At 47.9% G+C, this 25476-nt stretch overlaps 1 protein-coding gene across 1 annotated transcript in view; it reads left to right on the top strand.

Moving 5' to 3' along the window:
- Positions 1-25476, top strand: part of REXO5 (RNA exonuclease 5) — a gene marked incomplete at its 5' end in the record, with an annotated part of 28772 nt that extends 3296 nt beyond the window's left edge. The window contains 17 exons of the mRNA XM_083474301.1: positions 440-566; positions 5319-5406; positions 7185-7292; positions 8130-8218; positions 8522-8637; positions 9432-9570; positions 11131-11225; positions 13176-13278; positions 15866-15975; positions 16782-16890; positions 17656-17766; positions 18823-18960; positions 19426-19518; positions 20128-20347; positions 20563-20771; positions 21940-22049; positions 25261-25476. Of these exons, the coding sequence (XP_083330427.1) occupies positions 440-566; positions 5319-5406; positions 7185-7292; positions 8130-8218; positions 8522-8637; positions 9432-9570; positions 11131-11225; positions 13176-13278; positions 15866-15975; positions 16782-16890; positions 17656-17766; positions 18823-18960; positions 19426-19518; positions 20128-20347; positions 20563-20771; positions 21940-22049; positions 25261-25324 (2029 nt within the window). The 3' untranslated portion in view covers positions 25325-25476. The remainder of the gene's footprint in view (positions 1-439; positions 567-5318; positions 5407-7184; positions 7293-8129; positions 8219-8521; positions 8638-9431; positions 9571-11130; positions 11226-13175; positions 13279-15865; positions 15976-16781; positions 16891-17655; positions 17767-18822; positions 18961-19425; positions 19519-20127; positions 20348-20562; positions 20772-21939; positions 22050-25260) is intronic.

Genomic DNA, 25476 nt, shown 5'->3' with positions numbered 1-25476 from the left:
CTGCATCAACAACATTGACCAGGACTGGAAACCAGGTCCTTGTCCCTAAAATACCCAGGACCAAGGAACCTGCCTTATACTGAAACAGAACGCAAGAAGGGCCAGCGGGGTCAGGCCCTTCTGCCCATCTATTCCAGCCTCCTGTTGTCACATTGGCCAACCAGATGCCTATGGGAAGCCCACTAGCAGACCACGATCACAGGACGGCTGGTCTAGCAAGCTCAGTATTGTCTACACTGACTCTCCAGGGTTTCAGACAGGACCTAGAGATGCCTGGGGATTTGAACCCGGGACCTTCTGCATGCAGAGCAGATGCTCTGCCACTGAGCTACAGACCTTGCCCCCCGATTCCCGTGCTTTCTCGCCGCCCACCCAGAGAAAGGCAGGAGGCTCGCCGGAGTGGTAATGGCTTTCCCTCTCCCCCTTCTTTGTGGTGCAGCTGGTGCCGTGTTCATCACCGGAAGCGTCTGGCTGGCATAGTGGTGGTGGTCCTGCGGGACGTCGGTCAGCTCCACTTTGACCGCTTCTACCTGCAGTTCAAGCATCTCCGAAGGATATTCAGACATGTAAGTTCGCCAGCCGTAATCCTTGAGGCATCTGGGGAAGCTCCTGTAATTGGGACAGAGCTCCTATAATCAGTTCCAGAGGGCAGCAAACTAGGGGTGGCAAACCTCAGTTCTGTGGGCCAAATGTCCCCCCCCCACCTTGACCTTTCTGTTTGGCTCCTGGACATGCCCCTTATCAGCTTTGCTTTGTACCCTCTCTGGACTGTTTTTGCCTGTCTGGAATGAATCCTTTTACAGTGGTACCTCAGGTTACATACGCTTCAGGTTACATACGCTTCAGGTCACAGACTCTGCTAACCCAGAAATAGTGCTTCAGGTTAAGAACTTTGCTTCAGGATGAGGACAGAAATCATGCTCCGACGGCGCTGCAGCAGCAGGAGGCCCCATTAGCTAAAGTGGTGCTTCAGGTTAAGAACAGTTTCAGGTTAAGTACAGACCTCCAGAACGAATTAAGTACTTAACCCGAGGTACCACTGTATCTCCATCCGTCCATATTGCACACACAGATAGAGGATAGAGAGGGGGGTGCATATGTTTCAGTTTGTGTGAAATTCGCATCCATTGCACCACCCACTTTTCCCTCTGGCTCTGCCCCCTCAACCCCCCAGAAGTCAGTTGAGAAGGGACAGTTACCTTCAGGCCAGAGAAACTTCCCCACCTCTGCTGCGAACCCCTTTTCAGGCTGGCAGGTTTTGTTGCCTGATTTGCAGGAATGAACTAAAGTGATGAAATGGACGTGCTATTCTCCCTTGTTCTCCCCACTCTCCAGCCACAATCTGTGGCCGCTCAAGAGTGCACCAGATGTTGTTGTTGTTGTTGTTTTCTTCATTTTCACTTGTACCCCGCCCACCTGACTGGGTTACCCCAGCCACTCTGGGTGGCTTCCAACGTATATAAAAACATAATTAAACATTAAAAATATTCCCTATGCACTTTCCCCAAGAACTTCGTCTCCCAAGTCTTGGCACACAGGGCTCCAAAATCTAGCTGCGAATATGCGTTCGCGTGATGTGCTTCTCTTAACACAAACGGTACGTTCTGTCTTTTGAAAGAGACAACTGTTTTCCACGCAGAATAGAGTCTGCTTTAATGTGCTCAATTTCTTTTCTTTTCTTTTTCCTTTTGGTTTTCCTTACAAGTCTCCTCTGAACAGGATGCTTTGAATGAGTAAACTTTGCCCAAGTTTTTTTTGTTTTGGCGGTGGGTGGATGTGGGGGGGGGGGGCTTTCCAGTGGCAAGGAAACACATGTCTTTAATTGAGAGCAAATTCAAGACTTTCCAGGAATATGCAGCCGCCAGTCCTTGCCAGCGAGACGAAGACTGAGCTTTCTCTGGCTCCTGCCTGGAAGTCGAGGTCATTAATACGATAACGACACAAAAGAGGCCCGTTTTAGTCAGTCCCATTTCCCTGAAAATGTTATTTGTCCCCCTGCGCAGTCCTCCCCACTGTTAAAGCAACAATCGCGGACTCAAGAGTGAGGCAGTTTAAAAATGGCTGTATGCTAGTTTGTTTGGACTGTACTAGACTATGACCTGGGAGAGGAGTATTCAGAAGGACGGTGGTTCTATCACCACTGTTGGAGGGAGTATATTTCTGAATACCACTGGCTGGTAATCAGTCACAAGCAAGGCCTGTTGCTCTTGGGTCCAGCTTTCAGGATTCGCATGGGCATCTAGTTGGCAACTGTGAGGGCAGGATGCTAAGCTAGCTGGACATTTGGCCAGAGCTCTATTACGAGACCAAGTTTCAAATCCTTACTTGGCCAGAGAGCTCACAGGGTCAGCCTAACCTACCTCACATGGTTGCTGTGAGGAATAAAAAAGGGAGGGGAGGCAAACCCCGAAGGGGGAAGTAGAATGGAGTATCCTAGAATTGGGCACGGCTGGTCGTCTGGAGCGCTGAAGAAAGCAGCCCTCGGCACTGCAACATTTTATTGCAGACCCAGCTTGTTTTCTGCCTATTAATAGGGGTCTGTTTATGCAGTGTGTCTGTTGCACACTCCTTTGGAAAGCGTTTGGGAGCTTCAGCTAGCGCGGAGGTGAAACTTTAAAAGTCGGTGGACCTCTGTCACGGGGAGAGGGGGAATCACCTGAATCATTTGCTCGATGTTTTGATGAATTAAAAGTCTTTCCAAATGATACATACGTTTAGCATAAGAAGAGCCCTGTTCAGTTAGGCTAAATTTCTCAAGGGCTGTCACATGGGAGCAAGCTTGTTTTCTCCTGCTCTGGAGGGTGGGAATCGAACCAATGGCTTCAGGTTACCAGAAAGGAAATTCCGGCTAAATATTGGGAAGAAATCGGACAGTAAGAACTGTTTGATAGTGGAACGGACTCCCTTGTTGTGGGGGAGGAAGGGAAAGGAGATTGTTAGCCGCTTTGAGGGGAGTGAAAGGCGGGATATCAAGTCCAAGCTGCTATTCTTCTTCCCTGGGAAGGCAGTGGACTATCCTTCCTTGGGGGTTTTTAAGCAAAAGGTGGGGTTGGACTAGATGACCCTTGGTGTCCCTTCCAACTCTGCAATTCTGTGATTCTAGTCTAGCATCCTGTTCTCACAGCAACCAACCCGATGTCCATCAGAAGCCTGTAATCAGGACCTGGATACTACTGCATGTTTGATCAAAAGGGAAATCCTGTGATTTTTCAGCTCTGGACTTTCCTGGTTAGGTGTCCACTTCTGGGCCGTTAAACTACTTTTTATTTCTGGCTAGGCTCTGTTATTTCCAGAACTATCAACCTCAGAAGTTTTGGACTTGGGCCACTGTCTTGAAATCCGAGTGGAGGGTAAATCTACCACACCACTTTCCTTAGTCTGTGGGACCCACTAAGACATGGGTAGGCAAACTAAGGCTCGCGGGCCAGATCAGGCCCAATTGCCTTCTGGATCTGGCCCACGGATGCTCCAGGAATCACCGCGTGGATCACCAGCACATGGGTTCTTTCCCTCTCCCTCACACGGCGGCAGCGGCACCTCCTCCCTCCCTCCTCCTGGCTTCTCCCTGCCCTGCCTAGAGGAGGAAGGGGACTGGGCTTTGTTGGTGCCAGCAGCAGCAGCTGTCGAGCGGCCGCCATTTTAAGCAGCTCCTCTCCGGAGCCCTTTCACACACCGCTCATTGTCCTACCGCCAGCCCCTGCTGCTTGCAAGACGCAGGTCTTCGGGGCTCGTGGTACTCTTGCTTCATTTCCTCCCAAAATATAGTCTGGCCCCCCACAAGGTCTGAGGGACAGTGGACCGGCCCACTGCTGAAAAAGTTTGCTGACCCCTGCTGACCCCTAAGACATCAAGCAGAAAAGAAAAATGTTTGTTTTTGTGGGATTGGCACACGGCTTCCATAGCAGCCCCTTAATTACTTGGCCTGACCTTTTGTTCAGTTGTGTATTTTGGCACCTTCTCTATCCGAAGATTCGAGAACTTACGTAGCTGCTATTCATTCATGTTAAATTTATTTGTATGCAGGGTTTCTGGACCCGTTCCAACACTAGGAGTCAGTGAAATGTATTTTTAATTACTGGGGTACCAAAAGAACAAAACAAAACCCCACCCAAGTTTTTCTTTTTGGTTTTGTTTAAGCTTCCCGGCTTTTCCAGCTGCCATATGTGTCCGCTTCGTTTGTTTTTAAAGTTATCTGCTGTTATTTTCTATGTCTTTTAAAACTCTTTTTAAAGTGTGGTGTAATGGGAGGCCAGGATTCGAATCCCCACTCAGCCATGGAGCTCACTGGGTGACCGGGGGTGGGGGGTGGGGAGGCAGTCCCTGCTTATCCCAGCCTCTCCTACCTCACAGGGTTGTTGTGAGGATAAAATGGGGAGTGAGGAGAACAGTGCCACCACCTTGATCTTCTTGAAGCAGAAGGCAGTCTCTAAATGTACCGTATTTTTCGCCCTATAGGACGCACTTTTTCCCCTCCAAAAATGAAGGGGAAATCTGGGTGCGTCCTATGGGGCGAATGCAGGCTTTTCCTGAAGCTTGGAGAGCGAGAGGGGTCGGTGCGCACTGACCCCTCTCGCCCTCCAGGCTTCAGGAAGACATCCGCAGCCTAGGCAGCCCTGTGGGAGGTCCTGCAGGGCTGTCTAGGCTGCGGATAGCAGCCTGATTCCCGGAGCACCGGGCGCCCTGAAAGCAGAGTGCCCGGCGCTTCGGGAACGCATCCGCAGCCTAGGCAGCCCTGCGGGAGGTCCCACAGGGATGTCTAGGCTGCAGATAGCTGCTGGAGCGCCCCCCGCGCCAGGCTGCTATCCGCAGCATGGGGAGCCTTGCAGGAGTTCCCTGCAGGACTCCCCACACTGCGGATAGCAGCCTGCCACCCGGCGGACGGGGCGCCCTGAAGCAGCGCGCCCCTCGCGCCGGGCAGACATCGGCCAGCCCCACAAGCTCGGGGGACAGCAGGGAGGCGCAGCGCCGCCATCCCGCTGTTCCTCGACCTGGTTCGGTTTCCCCGACCTGCTTTTGGGGGGGAAATAAAGCAAAAAAAAATTTCCTTTATTTCCCCCCAAAAAAACTAGGTGCGTCCTATGGGACGGAGCGTCCTATGGGACGAAAAATACGGTAATAAATAAATAAAGCTGTCTTTGTTGCATTTCCTTGGGGTGTGTTTCAGAAGGTATTAAATAAACAAGCAAATGGTGATAACTGGAGTTGTGGGGAGTTACAGGTTCTCCATTCCTGGATACAAGACAAATCTCACTGTGACGCACATGTTTCTCTGCATTTTCAGTTCTTTGGTTTGCCATGTCCTCTGTGTCTTTCAACAGCGCTTCTCTCTGCCCCCTGCCTCTGATGACTTTATGAAAGAACTGTGCGGCTCGGGAATAAATGACGCTCCACAGATCAGCAGGCAAGGTATTTAGAATTTGTGTGTACAGTGGTACCTCAAGCTTACATACGCTTCAGGTTACAGACTCTGCTAACCCAGAAATAGTACCTCAGGTTAAGAACTTTGCTTCAGGATGAGAACAGAAATCGTGCTCCGGCGGCACGCCAGCAGCAGGAGGCCCCATTAGCTAAAGTGGTGCTTCAGGTTAAGAACTGTTTCAGGTTAAGAACGGACCTCCGGAACGAATTAAGTACTTAACCCGAGGTACCACTGTACCTTACTTTACAAGGCGTATTATACTGTGTATAAACTGCATTATACTGATTTACTGTAAATTTTGTTCCATTTAATCCCTGCAAGATGGCCACAAATATAGCTTGGCTTATACAGCGGCCAATAAATAAATACAGTGGTACCTCAGGTTACAGACGCTTCAGGTTACAGACTCCGCTAACCCAGAAATAGTACCTCAGGTTAAGAACTTTGCTTCAGGATGAGAACAGAAATCGCGTGGCAGTCACGCAGCGGCAGCAGGAGGCCTTATTAGCTAAAGTGGTACTTCAGGTTAAGAACAGTTTCAGGTTAAGTACGGACCTCCGGAACGAATTAAGTACTTAACCTGAGATACCACTGTACTTGAACCCCAGTTGGTTTAAAATCCCTTGCTATTCCAGATTGGCATGTGTGGCTCTCCTGTGAATCTGACCTGGCGTCCGTCAAACACATAGTACAGCTCTGCCCAAATAGTTCAGTCCTGAAGCACAGCACTGGCTGTTAGTGAGCCTCTGGGCCAAATTCAAGCTGTTGGCACTTGCATATAAAAAGCCTTAAATGGCTTAGGGCCCAAAAGAGCAACACAGGTTTCCTGCCTGACAGAAACTAGCGCCAACTGATGCCTATGAGCCTGCCACAGATTCTCACCATACAGCTCAGGATTCCCTGCAATCGAATCGTAGAGTTGGAAGGGACCATGGCTGTCATCTAGCCCAACCCTTTGCAGTGCAGGAATATTTTCTCCAATGCGGGGACTGAACCCTTGACCCTGAGATTAAGAGTCTCGTGCTCTTAACGACGGAGCTACCCCAGAGCTGTTTCAGAGTGTGCAGTTGTAGGTCACAGGAAGGAGAAGTAGCGACCCACCAAACAGAGGAGCCAGAAACCAAGGGTTTCCATCTGTGGTTGCCGGCTGCTCTACACCATCAGGGTTCATGCAAGGTGCCTAAAAGGCAGGAATTCAACGGGTGATGTCTTCTGTCACTGCCTCTCCACCTGCATGAGACCTGCTTCTACTAGATCTTGAAGGCTTTCCTGTTCTTGTCCTCTGTTAAGAAAAAGATAAGTTGCCTTTTTTTTTAGCAGCTCACACAAAAACTGCCCTTAATTTTTTAATTTTTTTTTTTTTAAAAAACCAACAACTTTAAATTAGAATTTTAATTAAGGCTGCAATTCTCAGCAGATCCGCTTGGATGAAATGTGCGTGACTTGACATTTGTGCAGTGTTGAGGACAGGGAGTATTAATGCAATGTATGGAAATGCAAGTAGAACCCGAAACAAAAGCTGGCGGTATGGAGTGCTCCTGTTCGGAATTTCAGCCAGCCATGCTCTTTTCAGGGTACTCCATTCCATTCCCCCAGTTTTACACACACAGACGCCTGTCAGTCCGCATTCTGTGTCCAATAAACACAACTGGTCCTAATTGAGTTGTCTTGCAATTCCACACACACACCCCCCCGGAGGTTTATATTCTGCAAACTGTCTGGCTCCCACAACCCTGCTGACCCCTCCCTTTGTTCTGTATTTCAGTGACGCGGAAAGATCCCATAATTCAGAAATATGGAGAAGAGGCCCATGGGCTCTCCAGGTATGTCCTTACTACGGAGGAGATGCGTCTCAATGATTACCCCTTGGAAGGTAAGCTCCTGTTATTGGGGAAAACGGAAACGCACATTTGTGATTACAGTTAATTTGCAGATTATTTGAAAAGTGGGGGGGGGGGTGCCGTGGTTTAGTGGTAGAGCACATGTACTGATGTGTACAAATTCTCTTAACTATTCAGCATCACCAATGGAATAAAATTAGGCAGGGTAGCTTGAGAAGGCAGTTCAGGTCAGACCCCATGACAAACCGTTGTTTATATGCTAGCTGCTGTTTAGAACCCATACTATTGTTAAAAAGTCTTTTTCTGTCATCCCCCACCTCATCGCTTACCGTTCTAGTCAGTCAAGTGGTGGCAAATTTAGAAGCGCAGAGTCCCTTCATCACAGCCACACCTTCTCAAAGCCATGTCCCTTCTACGATCATACTATAATTATTAAGTAATCATAATTAGGGATTCATTGCAACAATCATTGCAGATATCCTTGTGCTCCCTTTCAGCCAGATCTACCTTTTCTGGGCATCCGTGTGGGCAAATGATTTTCAGAGTACTCAGATATATTCTTTCAGACTGAGCTAAGTTTCATTTTCCTTGGCGTTCCATCGTACGTCACAGAACTTGCACACCATTCTCTTGAAATGGAAGGCACCTGAAGGCAGCCCTGTTTAGGGAAATTTTTAATATTTAATGCTGTATTGTTTTTAACACTTGATTGGAAGCCGCCCAGAGTGGCTGGGGAAACTCAGCCAGATGGGCGGGGTATAAATAATAAACATTATTATTATTATTATTATTATTATTATTATTAGCGCCAACCACACTGGCTCTTGCCATGTCTTTTGGAACTGAGATACCCCCGCTTCCTTCTCTAGGCCTCAGCAACTACAGCCATTTTGTCCGGACCTGTTGTGATGGCCCAGTGACAGACAGCAGCCCCCTCTTTGGGCTGGACTGTGAAATGGTACGTTGGCGTGACACTCCCCGACAAACAAAAGAAATGAGTGTTGCGCTTTTGTTATGTTTCCTTGCCGTAGCCGAGGCTTAAACTGTGGGAGACCTTCAGCATGAAACATTGCCAAGCCTTTCCTAAAAACCTCCTCAGCAACTCTGAGTACTCAAACGAGCCCTCGTCAGGAGACCCCTTTGCTTGTGGGCTTGTACTTAGGCGGCAGGGGTTTGGATGTTGTGGGGAGGAAGGCAAGGTCTCAGCCTGAGCCAGTCAAGACCTTTCTTGATATTCATTTCTTCTCAATGTTTTCCCCAGTGCCTCACCGATAAGGGATCCGAACTCACGCGAATCTCGGTGGTGGATGCCTGTGGTCGGTGCATTATGAATGAGCTGGTCAAGCCCAAGTTACCAATAAGAAATTACCTCACGAGGTACCCTTGTCACCCATTTATTCTGTGGGGGAGAAGGGGCAGAAAAACCCCAAGCCTAGGCACTGCAGGGGAGTGTGTGTGTGTATCCCATAAATTGAGAGTTAGCACGTGGGACTTAGAATTGCTTCTGTTCAGGATACTCTCAGCTACCCTTTTCCCAGATGTTGCCGGACGACAGCTCCCACCAGCTGGTCAGAGATGAGGGGAATTGTACTCCAACAACACCTGGGGACCCAAGGCTGGGAAAATCTAAGCCATTCCTCCCCAAAATCCCTTTTCTGTTACCCTGCTCCCCCTTCTATGTCCACTGAGCGTTTTTCAGACTTGATGGGACTGTTTGGACGATCCTCCCCCTGCCCTTAGGGTTTGCTTTCAAGAATTGTTATATTTCTGCAAACCTACCCACCCACCCACACTGCGCTCATTCAGGGACCAGCTGAGATCCCCCTCTGCTGCCTGGGTAATGCAGATTTGGCAGTATAAGTATCGGCACTCACAGACTGATCATCAGAAATGACGTACCCTTTCTGGACAAACCTACATTTCCCTCCCGGGCTGTAAGAAGCGACCCAAGCCGTTCTGTGACATCCCTTCTCCCTGCAAAGGCCAGGTCTGAGCTGTTCCACAGGGAAGGTGGGATTTGGCCAGGAAAAGGAAATTCGGGATGTTTCAAATCAGATTTTAAATGAAGAGGCCGTGTGAGATTCTGCGCCAAGGATTCCCACCAGAGCTTTGCCTTGAAAATGCAGCATTCCTTCAGGGGCTCTGACTACTCCTCCTCTTGTGTTTTGAAGTTACTCTGGCATCACGGAAGAGCTGCTCCTTCCCGTCACGACAACCCTCGCCGACATCCAGGTCCGGTTGAAGAAGCTGCTGCCCTCCGACGCTGTTTTAGTGGGCCACTCTTTGAATTTTGACCTTCAAGCTCTAGAAGTGAGTCTGTGAGTCTCCTTTCCTTCAACAACTCTCACTCCTCTCAGGGCTCGGACCTCTTGCGTAAAGGGCAAGGAAATTGAATCTGCATGTTTCACCTTAGAAACACAGGGAGCTATACTGAGTCAGGCTCTCTGTCCATCTAGCCGCCTAGGGGCTATTATCAAGGATTGTTATTAATGCTGGGTGATATCTGTGATCTTGATATATACCAATATGTCACGATGTCTGAAATAAGGATGGAGCTGTGTTAGAGGCATTGACTGGCTTCACACATTTTACCCCACATTGTGATTTTTGCATAGTACACACAAACACAAATCATGATTCGCATTGTATTGCCAGGTCAAAAATTCTGAAACCAATATCATGATGTGGACTTGAAACTGGTTTTGAAAGATATATATTGCCCCTGGCTTCTGGTTCCGGTCTGTCTTAATGGAGGCAGCTCCCATGACAGTGGGAGACACCTGGAGAAGGAAAAACAAGGATGATTAAGGGTAATTATCCTTACAAGGATATATTACCCAGCTCTAGTTGTACATAACATAACAGCTATGTTCTACCTCCATTGTGGGAGCCAGTTTGCCTCTTCATACCAGGTGCTAGGAGTTGCAGGCGGGCAGGGTGCTGTTGTTTATTGCACAAAATTTATACACCACTTATCAGAATCGTAGAGTTGGAAGGGACCCCAAGGGTCATTAATCCAACCCCCTGCAATGCAGGAATCTCAACTAAAACATCCAAGACAGATGGCCATCCAACCTCCACTTAAAAATCTCTCAAGGGAGAAGAATCCATAACCTTCCGAGGGAGTCTGTTCCACTGTCGAACAGATCTTTACTGTTCAGAATCTTGTAACTTGGAAGCCATTGGTTGTAGAAAACCTCAGAACAGCTTGCAGAAAGATAAAGCAGTAAAATCAAGGGAAAAAGTCACAACCACACTTTATAAAGAGTACAAAAGTTAAAATATTAAAACAGATTAGAATTGCCTTAACTTTCTAAGCATCTTAAGTAGGATTTTCTGAACAAGAATGTGTTTAACAGGTGTCGGAAAAAGCACAGGAAAAGCACCTGCTTGATCTCAACAGGCAGGGAGTTCCGAAGTGCCGCCACACTAGAGGATCGAGTGGGACTCAGCTACATTTGTAAAGATAAAGCGCTTTATATGTATTATAACACTTTGACACCAGATGGCACTGTGGAGTCCTGTTTTTCGCCAACGGGACTTCCCTGCGTGAAGTTTACAACGTGTTTAACTGAATCACTTCTTGGACGTGTCTAGATCCAGCCATGGAGGAAGGCGATCTTGAGTCATTGGCATTGTGTCCTGCTTGCAGGCAGATTCCCACAGGCATCTGGTTGGCTGCTGTGAGAACAGGACGGGCTGCTGGCCTGATACAACAGGCCCTTCTTGTTCGCTATTAGTATTTTTCCAGTTTGCAGGCTGCAAATCCGGGCCAGTAGCAAAAGATCGAGTTTCCTAGCCTCGTTTGCGACTTAAAAATACCACCCTTTTTTGAGTCATGTATTCTAACACCCCCTCTGCTTCTTTCAGATGGTGCATACGAACATTCTAGATACTTCTCTTCTTTTTGCCAGGAAGGGTGGCAGACGGTTCAAGCTCAAATTCTTAGCAGAAGCAGTTTTAAGGTAAAGTATTTCCCCTGTCACCCATCTCCCCCAAGCTATAGAATCATAAAGTTGGAAAGGGACTGTGAGGCTCATCTGAGTCCAGCTCCCTGCAGTGCAGGAATCCTTTAGCCCAACATGAGGCTCGAACCCATGACCTTAAGACTAAGAGTCTCATGCTCTACCAACAGTTTAAGTCAGTGTATAATAAGTGAAATGTTGAGCTGCTGAATCCTGAAAGGTGATCTTTCTAAGCAGAGGATTTTGCAACTGATTAAGGCTGGAATCCTATCAATGCTTATCTGGGCTCAGTGGGGCTTACTTCGAGTATGCAGTTATATAGGATCACACTGTATGTATGTATGTATTTATTTTATTTTATTTTGAATTGAATTGAATTTATATACCTGAAGGAGCATCTCCACCCCCATCACTCAGCCCGGACACTGAGGTCCAGCTCCGAGGGCCTTCTGGCAGTTCCCTCACTGAGAGAAGCGAAGTTACAGGGAACCAGACAGAGGGCCTTCTTGGTGGTGGCACCCACCCTGTGAAACGCGCTCCCATCAGATGTCAAAGAAATAAACCTCAGCCCTCCAAATGTTTTCAGACTATAATTCCCATCATCCCTGGCCACTGGTCCTGCTGGCTAGGGATCATGGGAGTTGTAGGCCAAAAACATCTGGAGGGCCGAGGTTGAGGAAGCCTGGTTTAGGGCTTTAAAGGTCAGCACCAACACTTTGAATTGCGCTCGGAAACGTACTGGGAGCCCATGTAGGTCTTTCAGGACCGGTGTTGTCAGGGCTGCCTCAGGTCTCAGCTCACAAAAGACCAACGCCAAGTTCTTCTTATATACAAGGATGTTTATTGCAGTTCATTATTGGTTCCACAACCGAGGCATGCAGCCCCACGTCTCTTTGCCTTAGACCGTTGGAGTCCCCTCTGAATCGGTCCCTCCCCTGCACCAGTTTAATAGGCTTACGCTGCTCCACCTCTTCCTTTCTTTCCTTTTCCGCAGGGTCTTCCTGCCCGCTGGGGTTTCGCCCCTCCTGGATTCCCCTGCCGTGGAATCCCCAGACTGCTCTCCCTCCCTCCTGCGGGCTTTGGGACTTGGCTCCTCCTCCGGGCTCCCTGTTCTTCCGCGCGCCTCCACATTTGAACTTGGCGCGCGCGCCCAACCTCTAACCTTCCTTTTGACAGTTACACTACTCCCTTCACTACTCCCCTCCCCTTCCGGGAAGGTGGCTTGCTCCGACCCCCCTTCCCTCTCTGCTGCCGGAGCTGCTTCTCCTGATACACTGGAACCTCCTCCCCCTCCGCTGCACTCTGGCGGGGAGGCTGGTCCAGACGCCCAGCTGCCACTTTGGGATCCCCCACTGGCCCCCTGCTCCTGACACGTCCCCCCTGGGGCTCCCCTTGCCTTGACCACCGGCGCCCCCTTCTGGGAATCCTCTGATTCGCTGGAAAGACTCATGGAATGCCTTGAGTCATTGTCATCCTCTTCCTCACTCTCCTGCGATTCATCCCCATCGCTCTCCATCTCCTGCCTCCCCTGTGCCTCTGTCCCTGAACCCCTGACAGGTGTTATATGGTCTCGGCGGCCGCTCCCAGTCACCAGTCTACTCTGACTGGCAGCAGCTCCCCAGGATTTCAAGACGGGGTCCCTACCAGCCCTGCTCCAGAGATATGCCAGGGATTGAACCCGAGACATTCTGCATGCAGAACAGATGCTCTATCACTAAGCTACGGCCCTTTTCCAACCTGTGAGGGGTCAGATTGTGCCAACTTCCACCCCAAGGTTTGGAAAACAGAGCAGATCCTGGAAATCACGAGGAGATTGTCTTTGCTCTTGGCCACAAAGGGGGATTCTTTTCATGAAAGAGCCATTCTGCAAGGCAGAGTGTGCTGTTACCACGGCCCTCACTGCATCGCCGCACTTAAATCTTCTGCACATCTTGCTTTTCTCCTTTGCAGGAAGCAAATCCAGCGCACAGACGGAAGTGGCCATGATCCAACCGAAGATGCCAAGTGTGCCCTTGAACTGGCCCAGTATTTCATCAGCCAAGGACCCAGGAAGGTATGTGGGTTTGCATCTTTTGCGCTTCTTTTCCTTCCTTCCTTCCTTCCTTTTGAAAAATATTTGCCTGCAAAAGGATTGTATGCCTGCTGACAGGTTGAAAAGGTGTGTAGGGAGGAAGAAAATGCCAGGGAGCAACAAAAGAACCAACCCTAAATGTTTGGGGTGCAATACGTCAAAGCGGGAGAGGAAAGTAAAGGCTTGCCTGCTTTGCCTTTGAAATAAGTTTGTGGGATTTAATTCATTAATTTGCATTGCCGGGGTTGGGCTAGATGACCCTTGGGGTCCCCTTGCAGCTCTACAGTTCTGTGGTTCTGATCAGGTGGGGTTTGAGTTTGACACTCTAGGGTGACTGCAAGCCCATTTCGACAAATTAGTCCTTTTCAAGCCCAAGTAATCTAGAGTCCTTGGGAACAGTTTTGACGACAAACTCCTTTGTGGAATGTAACCAATTCCTCCAAATGCATCACTGACCCATAGAAAGGGTTTAGCTAGAGCAGCTGCTTTCTTGATGATGAATTCTTCCCTCTGAACCATAACCAAATGTTATAAATCCCCCCCCCCCAAATGCAAATATTATAAGAATAATACACACGGCAAATGCCGCAAATAGGACACTTCACTCAAATTACATTCCCTCACTCTCCCTGGAGCCAGAGCAGCCGAGCCACGACTTCCACGAAGCATATTTTATAATAGCTGTGAACCTGCTGCCTTGTGTGACTGATCATACGGAATAAAAACAGATGTTGCAAGTATGCAGATAGGTCAGGCTTGCCACCACGAGGTCCCAGAGCAAGTTACAGCACTGTGAAAATATTAAAATCAGTTAAAACGATCTGCAGTGAGAAAGATCAGGCTGGGTCCTAAATCTGCCTGCCTCTGCCCGATATCAAAGACCAGGTTAAAGAGGGATGTCTTCAGCAGAGAACAAAAGCTCTGCAAGGTGTCGGGCAGACCTCTGTGGGGAGGGAATGCCACATCTTAGAGCTGCCACAGAAAATGGCCTCTCTTGGGATATCCACCCCACAATGAACTACCAAGAGGGGCCCCTTAGCCTCTCTGAAGACCCAAGAGGGGCTATAGATGGGGAGCTCTGCTGATAAGATTTACAGGCCTCCAGAAAGGATGTGGTTAATTTGAGTTTAATCTGGAGAGTGCAAAGGAGAGCTGTCACTAAATCCTGGAGACAGGGAATCGTTCCCTCGCAGAGCCATTGGTGTGAAGGTCGCTCTGCAGGGTAAGAAGGCAACAAATCCCTGCCCCAAAGAGCTTACAGTCTCGAATGTGAACCCCCGAGGAGACAACAGAGGGAGAGGGAGGTATTTGGGGGAAGGATAACTGCTCAGTTCAGTTTGGAGTTCTTAGGCTTATTAGTAATACAGTGGTACCTAGGGTTACAGACGGTTCAGGTTACAGACTCTGCTAACCCAGAAATAGTACCCTGGGTTAAGAACTTTGCTTCAGGATGAGAACAGAAATTGTGCTCCGGCGGCACGGCAGCAATGGGAGGCCCCATTAGCTAAAGTGGTACCTCAGGTTAAGAACAGTTTCAGGTTAAGAATGGACCTCCAGAACGAATTAAGTTCTTAACCCGAGGTACCACTGTACTACATGTTGTTGTGTTTTGCAAATTTACCCGAGGGCACCGAAGCGGTGTACATCGAGATAAAAATAAGATCAAACCCTTTTGGCAAACTCTAAAAAATAGTTTAAACCATTCCAACAAAACCTAAAAGCATCCTACAGATGTACAATTAATATTTCATAGATGACCGAGTCACACCTCAGGAAAAGCATTCTTAAAACCATCACATATTCTGTAGGCACCTAAAGATAATGAACCCCCATGACGCATGCCAAATTTCAGCTGATAATTGAGTCCAGAGGCTTAGTTTCAGTAGGAGGTGAGGGATTTAATTTCTGCTCTGCCAGAAGGTTCCCATTTTGCCTGCCAGCAGTGGCCTAAAGTCTGGTTTCCATCGCCATCTCCTCCCACATGGTGCTCTCCAGATTCTGTTGATTTTCCGCCCCCCCCATCATCTCTGACCGTTTGCCCCACTGACTGGGGCTGGTAGGAGTTCAAACTGTTCAGAGGGTTCCAGAATGGGGGAAACGTGATCTAGTTGCAAGAAGAAGAAGAGTTTGGATTTGATATCCCGCCTTTCACTCCCCTTCAGGAGTCTCAAAGCGGCTAACATTCTCCTTTCCTTTCCTCCCCCACAACAAACACTCTGTGAGGTCAGTGGGGCTGAGAGACTTCAGAGAAGTGTGACTGGCCCAAGGTCACCCAGCAGCTGCATGTGGAGGAGCGGAGACGCGAACCTGGTTCCCCAGATTACGAGACTACCGCTCTTAACCACTACACCACACTGGCTCTCTTTTCTTCAAGCCCCCTTTTCTTCCTGGGTGCCAAGACCTCGTCCTAATTCTTAATATTGTACGGGCGCATAATTTGCAAGGGAAATCCGTGCAAACGCTTCCACACGCCCCTAGCGAAATACCAAGATCAGAAACCTGCAACTGTGACTGAACACAGACTCTGGAAAGGGGAATGTCTGGTAAAATTATATTGGCTTCACACCAGGTAGCAGAGCTGAACCTGGAAGCAAGACAGCTAAAGCAAAGGGAGACGGGAGAGGCATGGAACGGTGCCTTGCCGCAGCAAAAGAACGGGGTGAGGAAACCCATCCAATGGTAAATAACCTTTGTGCTGTGTTTACTTCTCCTTTTGGGGCAGCCCTTTGCCTGAGCGATGTGCGTATCTCAGCCTTCTGTAGCACCATCACTCCACTTAGACAAGTTATTATTGTGCCGGCAGAGTCTCTGGAAAGAACACTGTGCAATTCAGCTACCCACACCTTGCAGGACACATTGTCCGCATGATAATCCGCTTGCCTTCATCTAACGATCCGTGGTCTTGTCGCAATCGCCAGTTGTTGATTTTGCAAAAGGAGCCGGACCTGGAAAACTCAACATTTTAGCGCTCTTGGCTGTCTCCATTGTCACAGTTTAATCTGGAATTGCCAACCTTCGTTCACTCACTTTGTACAGCAAATCCAGATGGTATCAGCCTGCTGCATTTTGGATTTTTCCTGTGTTGGCCCCATGTTTTTTCAGACCTTGTTTGTTGTCACTGTTTTGTGATGCAGTTCTATTACATTACCACCACCCCCTGTCCAGCGTGGACTCAAAAAGCACTATTGATGTTTTCCAGGGTAACTGTGCCTTTCGTTAGAAGTCTCCTTGCAAGTTCCCACTTGCCTTTGATTAAATATTTCCTCCTTGCATTATGAAGCATAATAATGTCCAATTTACAAGGGGTTGTCCATTAAGGACTTTTGAGTATCCTACAGAGCTATATAAATATTGAACATTATTATTATCTAACCAAAATGAGTAGTCAGTTTTAAACATGACAGTGGGTTTGTTTGTCTGTCTGTTTGTTTGTTTTAAATAGATTTTGCTTTCATTGTTGGTTTTTGTGTGTGTGTGTCTTATAGCCTTCTAGACATCTTGCACTCTGTTGGTCAAAAAACATTGCTTCTGGGACAACAGAATGAGGGAGCTTCCTACAATTGTCAAAATCAGACTGGCTCTCCTAATAAGCAAGTGAGTTATAAATATCCCTCCGGGCCTTGACATTTTCCAAAGCTGAGAAACCCCACACACCTTGGTCCTTCCCAACAGAAGCAGGAAGGTAAACGACGTTTCCGTGTGCTGCTCTGGTTTTGCCAGAAGCGGCTTAGTCATGACCCAGAAAAACTGTCCGCGGACAAACATCGGATCCCTCGGCCAGTAAAGTGAGATGAGTGCTGCAACCCCAGAGTCATTCATGACTGGACTTAACTGTCAGGGGTCCCTTTTTAACTGTAAGTGTATTTTGCTGACACAGCCTTTGCCAACCTGCCAACATCCTCCTGATGTTTTGGGCTCCTGTCAGTTCCAGCCAGGCTTCTCTCTCTGGCCTTCAGGACTCTCCACAGGCCACACCCCCTTTCTGCGGGCCACACCCCTCAATGGCTGTGCTTCACACCCTCCTTGAGAGTTTTTGCTTGGCTGGGAATGTGTCCTTGGAACTCTGATAATGCCTCTTCCTCATCCAGAGGAAGGGTGTGTGAGCCTGTGTAGAAGCTACGTAGCTTACTGTACAAAGGTAATATTTGCATCCATTGCTCCGCCCATGTTTGCATCTGGCCCCACCCACCACTGTTATGTGACCCTCAGGTGGTTTCCCAAAAAGGAACACAGCAGCCCTGAGTCTGAAAAGGTTTCCCTGCCCCAGATATTCGTTTTCCATGCAGTCAGGTTTTCACTTTTATTGACCCTGCAGCCCATGACTCCAAATGTCTCCTACGCAACTTTCTCTCTGTTTAGGTACTCCAGAGAGCCCTGGAAGAGATTCCCGGGTCCTCCTTCAGTGTAATTCAGTTTGCTTTGGATTCTCAGCATGCCACACCCAACCAGGTTGCAGAAACAGTTTCCAAGGTAAACAGCACTTCCCTATGTCCTTCCACAGGGGTGGCCAAAGCAACACCCAAAGCAGGTGTGGGGAACCTTTATTATTATTATTCAACAACTACCAGACTTTTAAAAGACATCTGAAGGCAGCCCTGTTTAGGGAAGCTTTTAATGTTTGATGTATTGCGGTATTTTAATTTTTTGCTGGAAGCCGCCCAGAGTGGCTGGGGAAGCCCAGCCAGATGGGTGGGGTATAAATAATAAATTATTATTATTATTATTATTATTATTATTATTATTATTATTATTATTATTTCCAGATGTTGCTGAACTACAGCTCCCATCCATGCCAACAAGCAAGGCCAGAGGTGATGGGAGTTGTAGTTCATTGACATCTGAAGGGCCAAAAGCTTCCCCAAAATCTGATTGACAGGAAGGTCTCCGGATGATTTGCTATTGGTTGGTGATGCTTTCTGAGTCCCAATTTTGATTTGATTGTGCGTTTTTAACAGTAGCAACAACAAAATATTCTCCTCTCCCTAAACTAGGCTGCTGAGAAGAATAACTTTTTTGTGGGGTGCATAAAACCAGGAGTGGATTTGTGGGTGGTCGTTCTGTGAAATCCTGCCTTGAGTGAGCAGTCCTGAACCAGTGGGAGGGTGAATGACTCAGCAAGTGTTGCTATGGTAACCCAATGCACCTGGCAGCCTTATCTCAAGAGCATCCAGACATGGAAAATGTGCTCCTCAAAACACGAGCCCAAGCACTGTGTAATTTAGCCCATTATTCACATTACACCAACAGAACATATCGCCTTGTCCTCCATGATTTTGTCTAATCCTCTTTCAAACTATCCACGTTTGGGGCCACCACTGCCTCCTGTGGCAGCGAGTTCCATAGTTTAACTGTGTGAAAGAAATGCTTCCTTTATCTGCCCAGAATCTTCTCCCAAAGCCTTATGGTTTGAGGTGGGGAGCAAGTTACTTAAAAAAAGAAGATCCTGGGGGTCCAAAATGCAACCAGCCTTGTTCTGGAACAGAAGTGCAAAACTAATTTTGTTTTTAAACCCTCCCCTTATCGCAGATGAGGACCAGGCTGGCCAACATGCTGACACTCTATGCAGGCCCCTTTGCCAAAGACTTCTGCCTGAAGTCTCTGAAGAGAACCTTCAAGAAATACGGCCATGTTCTGTCAATAAGGGCCATCTCAGAAACATTTGAGGTAAATAAACAAAAGGAGTTCTGCTAGGATGAGGGAGGTAGCACATGTATTCCTTCTAGTTACACCTCTTCTTGTTTTTTATTTTATGATTTTATTTTCAAACACCTTGTACTGAATTCATATTATTTTTCTATTCTCAATGTTTGTCTTTTTTCTCATTTGAAGTTTCTGTTTAATATTTTTTTTTTTTTTTTAAAAAAAGAAGCACCTGTGTTGGGGGCTTTTGTAGCGGAAAAATGGGATACAGGTTTTCTAAACACAGTTGTCCGTTGCCGCTGGCTTCATATCATGGTTTGCAAATGTGGCTTAAACCACAGTTGGGACTCACAGGAAACTATGGTTTAACAAGCCAGGCATGTGGGGGGGGGGGTAGGCAGCCACATGGCTTGTTCTGAGGTTGGTAAAACCATGGTTTATTGACCTATGACCTGGGCTGATCAGTTGCAATATTCTCTTTCTCTAAAGCCCCACGTCTGTATCCAGTATGAAGTGCTTGAGGCTGCCCAACTTGCCATGGAGAGTCTCAATGGCGCAGAAGTAGCAGGATCCTCAATCAAGGTAAGCTCGTATCTTGCCCCTGCATTCATGACAGTGTTGGGCGGAGAGCAGCAGTGGGCAAGCATGGAAGCATCTTGTCTTCCCCCATTGTAAGTCTCCGAACTCTCCAGTACTTTGCTTCGGATATAAATTGGCTCCCATCGCTGTCATCATCATCATCAAACCTTTTCTTGGCATCACATACAAACATCCAAAACAAATCGATACAGAATTACCACTTCCCCAGTGGCACAAAACATTTGCTAAAAGAAAGGAGGCAGAGCAGTCTATCGTCACATCTCTAGGTCTCCAGGGGGATCAGACGTCTGCAGTGTATTTCAATGACAAAAAACCATGTTAAGCAAAATATTTCCACAGTAGACCTGCATGGAGCCACTCTCCTGCGGCACGTACAAATTGCCTCCAGGTGATCAGGCTGCGAAAGAAGGTGTGTGTCGGGGGGAAACCCACCCTCGGCTCTGACCTGCATCTTCCAAATTCCTCTAAAGCATTTCATGCCCTTTGGAAGCCCACCAGCCCCTTAAGTAATGCCCTCATTCACACAGGATAGAAGGCCTCTGGACTACAGGGTGCCAGGTGATGGTCTGTTTCTCCTCTGGTGCCTTTCAGCTTCAGAGACCCGTCACTGAGGAAACACTCGATTCTGAGGTGCTGGTGAAGGAGCTGGAAAGAGATGCAGACAATGAGGGCGTCCTTTATCTGGCAGGATTGGGGAAAGCCCAGAGCGAGGCAGGCTTGCGGGAGAAGCTGGGTTATTTGAAAGACCTAAATGCAGTTTTCCTGCCAAGGGATCCCAGAACCGGAAAACAGAGGAATTACTGCTTTCTCAGTAAGTATGGCATCTGAGGAACTGGATTCTAGGCGCAATAATAATAATTAATAATTTTATTATTTATATGCCGTCTATTCCTGCAGTTTCTTGGATGAGGGGAGACAGGCTTTTGAGCAAACAAACACCATCCTGGGAATCTCCCCCAGTTAATCTTTGTTATTTGTCCTGGCTGAGGAAATAGCACTCAATTGATTTTTTTGTGTGTGTTTTAGAATTCCACACGCCAGAAAGCGCCTCCCATGCTCTCAAAGCCATAAGGGAACGGACAGCCAGAGGCAGCAAAATGCAGAGCAGGAGGGCTCTCACGCCCGCACGTCTCCACAAATGGTTTCGTCACGTGAATCAAAATGGCGGGAAGCTCCTTGCTCCACAGCCACCCCTTGAAGCTCACTTCCTGGAAAAGGAGCGGCCCTTTGCTTTGGTGAGCTTTTTGCCTTGCTCTCAATGTGTCGCAGAGCTTGGGACAAAGGTTACCTCTTTGGTACCTTCCTGAGCTTGCAGCATTGATAACGGACTCTGACGGTGGAGTGTTCTTGATGACTGGTCTAGAAACTTCATTTGGTGTTGGAGGATATAATCCGAACCATCTGCGCCAGCTTCCTGTTATTTTGCGTTCATGCGTTATTCATAACCTTGGAACAATGTGTACTAGAGGTGGCAAACTCACGGTTGGTATGCCAGCCCCATCCACTGACATCTTCCTGCACTGGGGTGGGAGGAGAGGACAGAGCAGGGCTTGATGGGAAGCAGCGGTGACAAACTTGTGGCCCACAAGCCTATCAGGCCTCAAGCCTACAAACCACACCCTCCTTTCCATCACCTGACATCATAGGATGGTCAGCTGTCCAACAGACAGCCCTGCAGGGCTGCTTGTTCATTTCAGCACCTCATTCAGGGCAGAATTATATTTGGAAAGGCAGAGTTGGGAGAGGAATCTAAAGGAGAATGTCTTCCTTTTTAGCCAGGACTTGAAATCAAGACATGACTGCAAAGGAAGAATCGGGAGTGAACTTGAATCAGCTGAGATCAAAGTTGTGTATGTGTGTATGATTTTTGTATGCATGAATGTCCACTGTTGGAGGCAACGTACAGTTGAATACCGGTGACTGTGAATTGCAAGTGTGGAGAAGGGTGTTGTGCTCAAGTTGCGCTTGCAAACTTCCTTTGGGCTTCTGGTTCGACACTGGGAGATCAGAATGCTGCACTAGCTGGCCCGATCCTGTAGGGAGCTTCTTAATGTTCTGCCCGTATGTGTGGGTGAAGGTGCAAGAGTTGGGGCACAGGGGGACTGTGCCAATTTTGGCAACACCCACTTTTGTTTGCAGTCCGCAGAGAGATGACCAGCATCATTTGTGGTCCTTGGGCCAAAAAAGAGAAACAAAAAAGCCGTCCCTAACTTAAATGCCCACAAAGCACTTAAATAATCAGTTTGTCATGGGTTCTTTTTTAATTGCACATTTAAAGTACTGGGGACCCTACTACCAATGCTCTTTTGCCCATCGTGCAATAACTTTCTGTTGCCCTTTCCAGTGTCATTGTGGTTATTGGGTTTTTGCTTTAAGGACAGCCTTTGTGTTATTTCTACACAGGAAGAAGATTTAAAGAAAGCCATGAAGACATTAGACCGTAGAATCAAACAGCTGCATCGGTGCTTGCCGAACCACACGCTCTGTGTTGTTTTGTTACCAGGCACAAACAGGTAAAAAACTTTGCAATTGCGTTGTGGGTTTTTTTCTGCTTTCACAGAATTCTAATGTTGAAAAGCAAGCTCATCATCTAGAGCACTGTCCTTCAACCTTGGGTCCCGCGGATGTTCTCGAACTTCAAGTCCCATCATCCCTGACCATTGGCTAAGTGGCTGGGGACCTAAAGTTGAAGAACACGGGTCTAGAGCAGGGGTTCCCAAGCTGTACTCCACGGACCACCAGTGACCTTCATGCTTCATTCAGGCGGTCCACAGGATTGTCTGCAGTTAAGTATTTGTAGCAATTTTCAGTTGCCTTTTTATGTTTTTCTTCTGTGGAATGCAAATTACAGCACAATGAAATACAATGTAAGAAAATAAAAGAAGCAAAAAAAAAAAGAAAGAAAGAAAGAAAGCAATTAAAAATCATACAGCATCTAGCACGTTGCAATTGTTACAACAGGCAGGAAAATCATTAAGTGGCCTTCAAAAGACCATTGCAGGGGCTTGGACTAGATGACCATCAATATTCCTTCAAACCCTACCATTCTGTGGGCCTTGACAAGGTGGTGGTGGGGGTTTGAATCCCCCTGAAGAATAAACCAGGACATGAAAAGGGGTGAGAGTGGGACAGGCTATGGTGAATACAAGCAAACATTTTATTTATTTGGAAAAATATATATACAGAAAACCAGGAAATGTGAGTCTGTGCCATTTAGACAAAATGTACTAAATGATTGGGTTGGAAAAGCAAACCCTCATCATATTCAAACCAAATTTCTTTCCACCCCCCTCACACAAATTTCTTATCTCCATTTCCTCTCCCCAGCCTGGATGGGTGACCTGCTTTCATGATAAAAATAATCCTTCCAGTAGCACCTTAGAGACCAGCTAAGTTTGTTATTGGTATGAGCTTTTGTGTGCATTCACACTTCTTCGGATTTCATGAATGAGCCAATAGCCATAGAGGACAGTCAAAAATTTGCACAGAGCACTAAGGTTCCAATCCACAGGGCCTCAGGGGTGGCCTGAATGAATGTGGGAAGGAAAAGTGGGAAATGCCTCAGTTAGCTTGATGGGAACAAGAAGCCCTTAAAACTGACCGCAGTCCTACTGTCTCAAGCTGGTTGGAGTCTTCCGGGCCCGCTCTCAACAGCTAGCGCAAAATATCAGTTGCTGCTTTATGGCTTTTCAGTTATCTCCTCCATGCAAGTGTTACATGGCTTGGGGCTCCTGTTATTATTTTTCAGGGGCTTAAAAGAAAGGCAGCCGTGCACCCTAGAGGCTAGACCGGCTTGGCTGTTCTTCAGTTCACTGGGGTGTAGGGAGGAGGGGGTCTCTTGCTGCTGCTACAGTTTTTTCGCTTGTTTGCAATAATTCTTTTAATGTGCTATACCAGTAGCTATAGATCTTTCCTCCAGCCCCCACCTCACCCAGCTCTCTTTCCTGAGCTCCGCGTGCAACACCACATTAGCTTAATCAGCCCCAGGGGAGGTCTGAATGCAGGGATGAGCCCTTGCAGGCCTTTTAAAATTCACTCTGCCTCCATCCTTTGATCCTAAACCCTCGCTGCTGATTATTTGAAGCCGGGGGGGGGGGGAGCAGTGTCAGGGAAGCGTTAGATGCTTCCCAAGTAAGTCATTTTTTTGCTCCTGATAAGCCTGGGGTTACACACAGGAATTGATTCATGCCTGTATTTTCCTGCTCTTTGTTAACTATTGAAAGCTTGCCAGTGTACCGTATTCCTTTTTCTTTTTTGCACCACAATACACAGCGCAAGTGGACGCGGGTGGCGCTGTGGGTTAAACCACAGAGCCTAGGGCCTGCCGATCAGAAGGGCGACATTGTTTTATTTTTACTATAATCTCAAGATCCACCAACCAGAGGAGCATAAGAATGCTGCGCCCAGAAATTGGTTTTAATGCCCAAGCTGAACCAAGTGCAAGACAGTGGTACCTCGGGTTCCATACACTTCAGGTTACAGACTCCGCTAACCCAGAAATAGTGCTTCAGGTTAAGAACTTTGCTTCAGGATGAGAACAGAAATTGTGCTCCGGTGGTGTGGCGGCAGCGGGAGGCCCCATTAGCTAAAGTGGTGCTTCAGGTTAAGAACAGTTTCAGGTTAAGAACGGACCTCCAGAACGAATTAGGTACTTAACCTGAGGTACAACTGTAGTCCTTCCACACAAAACTTCCCTCCTGGTCACCCCTTCCAAGATTTCTCACCAAGCTCCAACAATTTGACATAAAGGTGTGAAAAGCAGCCTACATGCTTCTGAGGATGCTGGAGACCGGGCTTGCTTAAACAGGGCTCCAGAGAATCTGCCCTGAGGGTCAAGATGGCGTAGTGGTTATAGTGTTGGACTAAGACCTGGGAGAGGGATGCGGGTGGCGCTGTGGGTTAAACCACTGAGCCTAGGGCTTGCCAGTCTGAAGGTCGGTGGTTCGAATCCCCGTGACAGGGTGAGCTCCCGTTGCTTGGTCCCTGCTCCTGCCCACCTAGCAGTTCAAAAGCACATCAAAGTGCAAGTAGATAAATAGGTACCGCTCTGGCGGGAAGGTAAAAGGCCTTTCCATGCGCTGCTCTGGTTCGCCAGAAGCGGCTTAGTCATGCTGGCCACATGACCCGGAAGCTGTATGCCGGCTCCCTCAGCCAATAAAGCAAGATGAGTGCCACAATGCCAGAGTCATTCGCGACTGGACCTAATGGTCAGGGGTCCTTTTACCTTTTAAGACCTGGGAGACCAGGGTTCAAATCCCCGCTCAACCATGAAGCCGACTGGGTGGCCATAGAATTGTAGAGTTGGAAGGGACCACAATGGTCATCTAGTCCAAACCCCCTGCAATGCAGGAATCTTTTGCCCAACATGGGGCTCAAACCCACAACCCTGAGATTAAGAGTCTCGTGTTCCACCAACTAAGCTACCAAGGCCCGGTCGCTTTTCTCTCAGCCAAATCTTACCTCGCAAGGTTTATGTCAGGATAAAACGAGGGATCACGTGCGCCAGCTTGAGCTCCTTGGAGGGAAAGCGGGATATAATAATAATAACAGCAGCAGCAGCAGCAGCAGCAGCAGCAGCAACTAAATAAAGACCTTCTGCCCACACAGGGCATCTTGTTCAGCTTTCCATTTGCCTGCAAAAAGCAGAGTTTACACAGCCCTCCACCGTTCAGCACTGTGTCCCTGGAAGGAAAGTAACGCTGGTTCCTGTCGTTTGCTTTGCAGAGGCTCCGAATCGTTCCAGGGCTTCGGCCTGCTGGGAATCAAAGGAGAAAAGCCCGCCTCCTGAGGTTCCCGTTCGCCTTCACAGCTTCTAACGCCCTGGTTTTGCTAAAAGCTCCAGTGATTTCATTTAGGCCCTGCATCCCGAACACCAGCAAGTCCCCCCCCCCCATTCCTTCAGTGTTTTAAATATTAAAATCAGTCAAGTCAAATATGAAA

This window comes from Podarcis liolepis (genome assembly GCF_965112155.1).
Source record: "Podarcis liolepis genome assembly, chromosome: 14".
NCBI classification, from domain to species: domain Eukaryota; kingdom Metazoa; phylum Chordata; class Lepidosauria; order Squamata; family Lacertidae; genus Podarcis; species Podarcis liolepis.
Note: the sequence above shows the minus strand (reverse complement) of the source record. Positions and strands in the feature narration are given on the sequence as shown.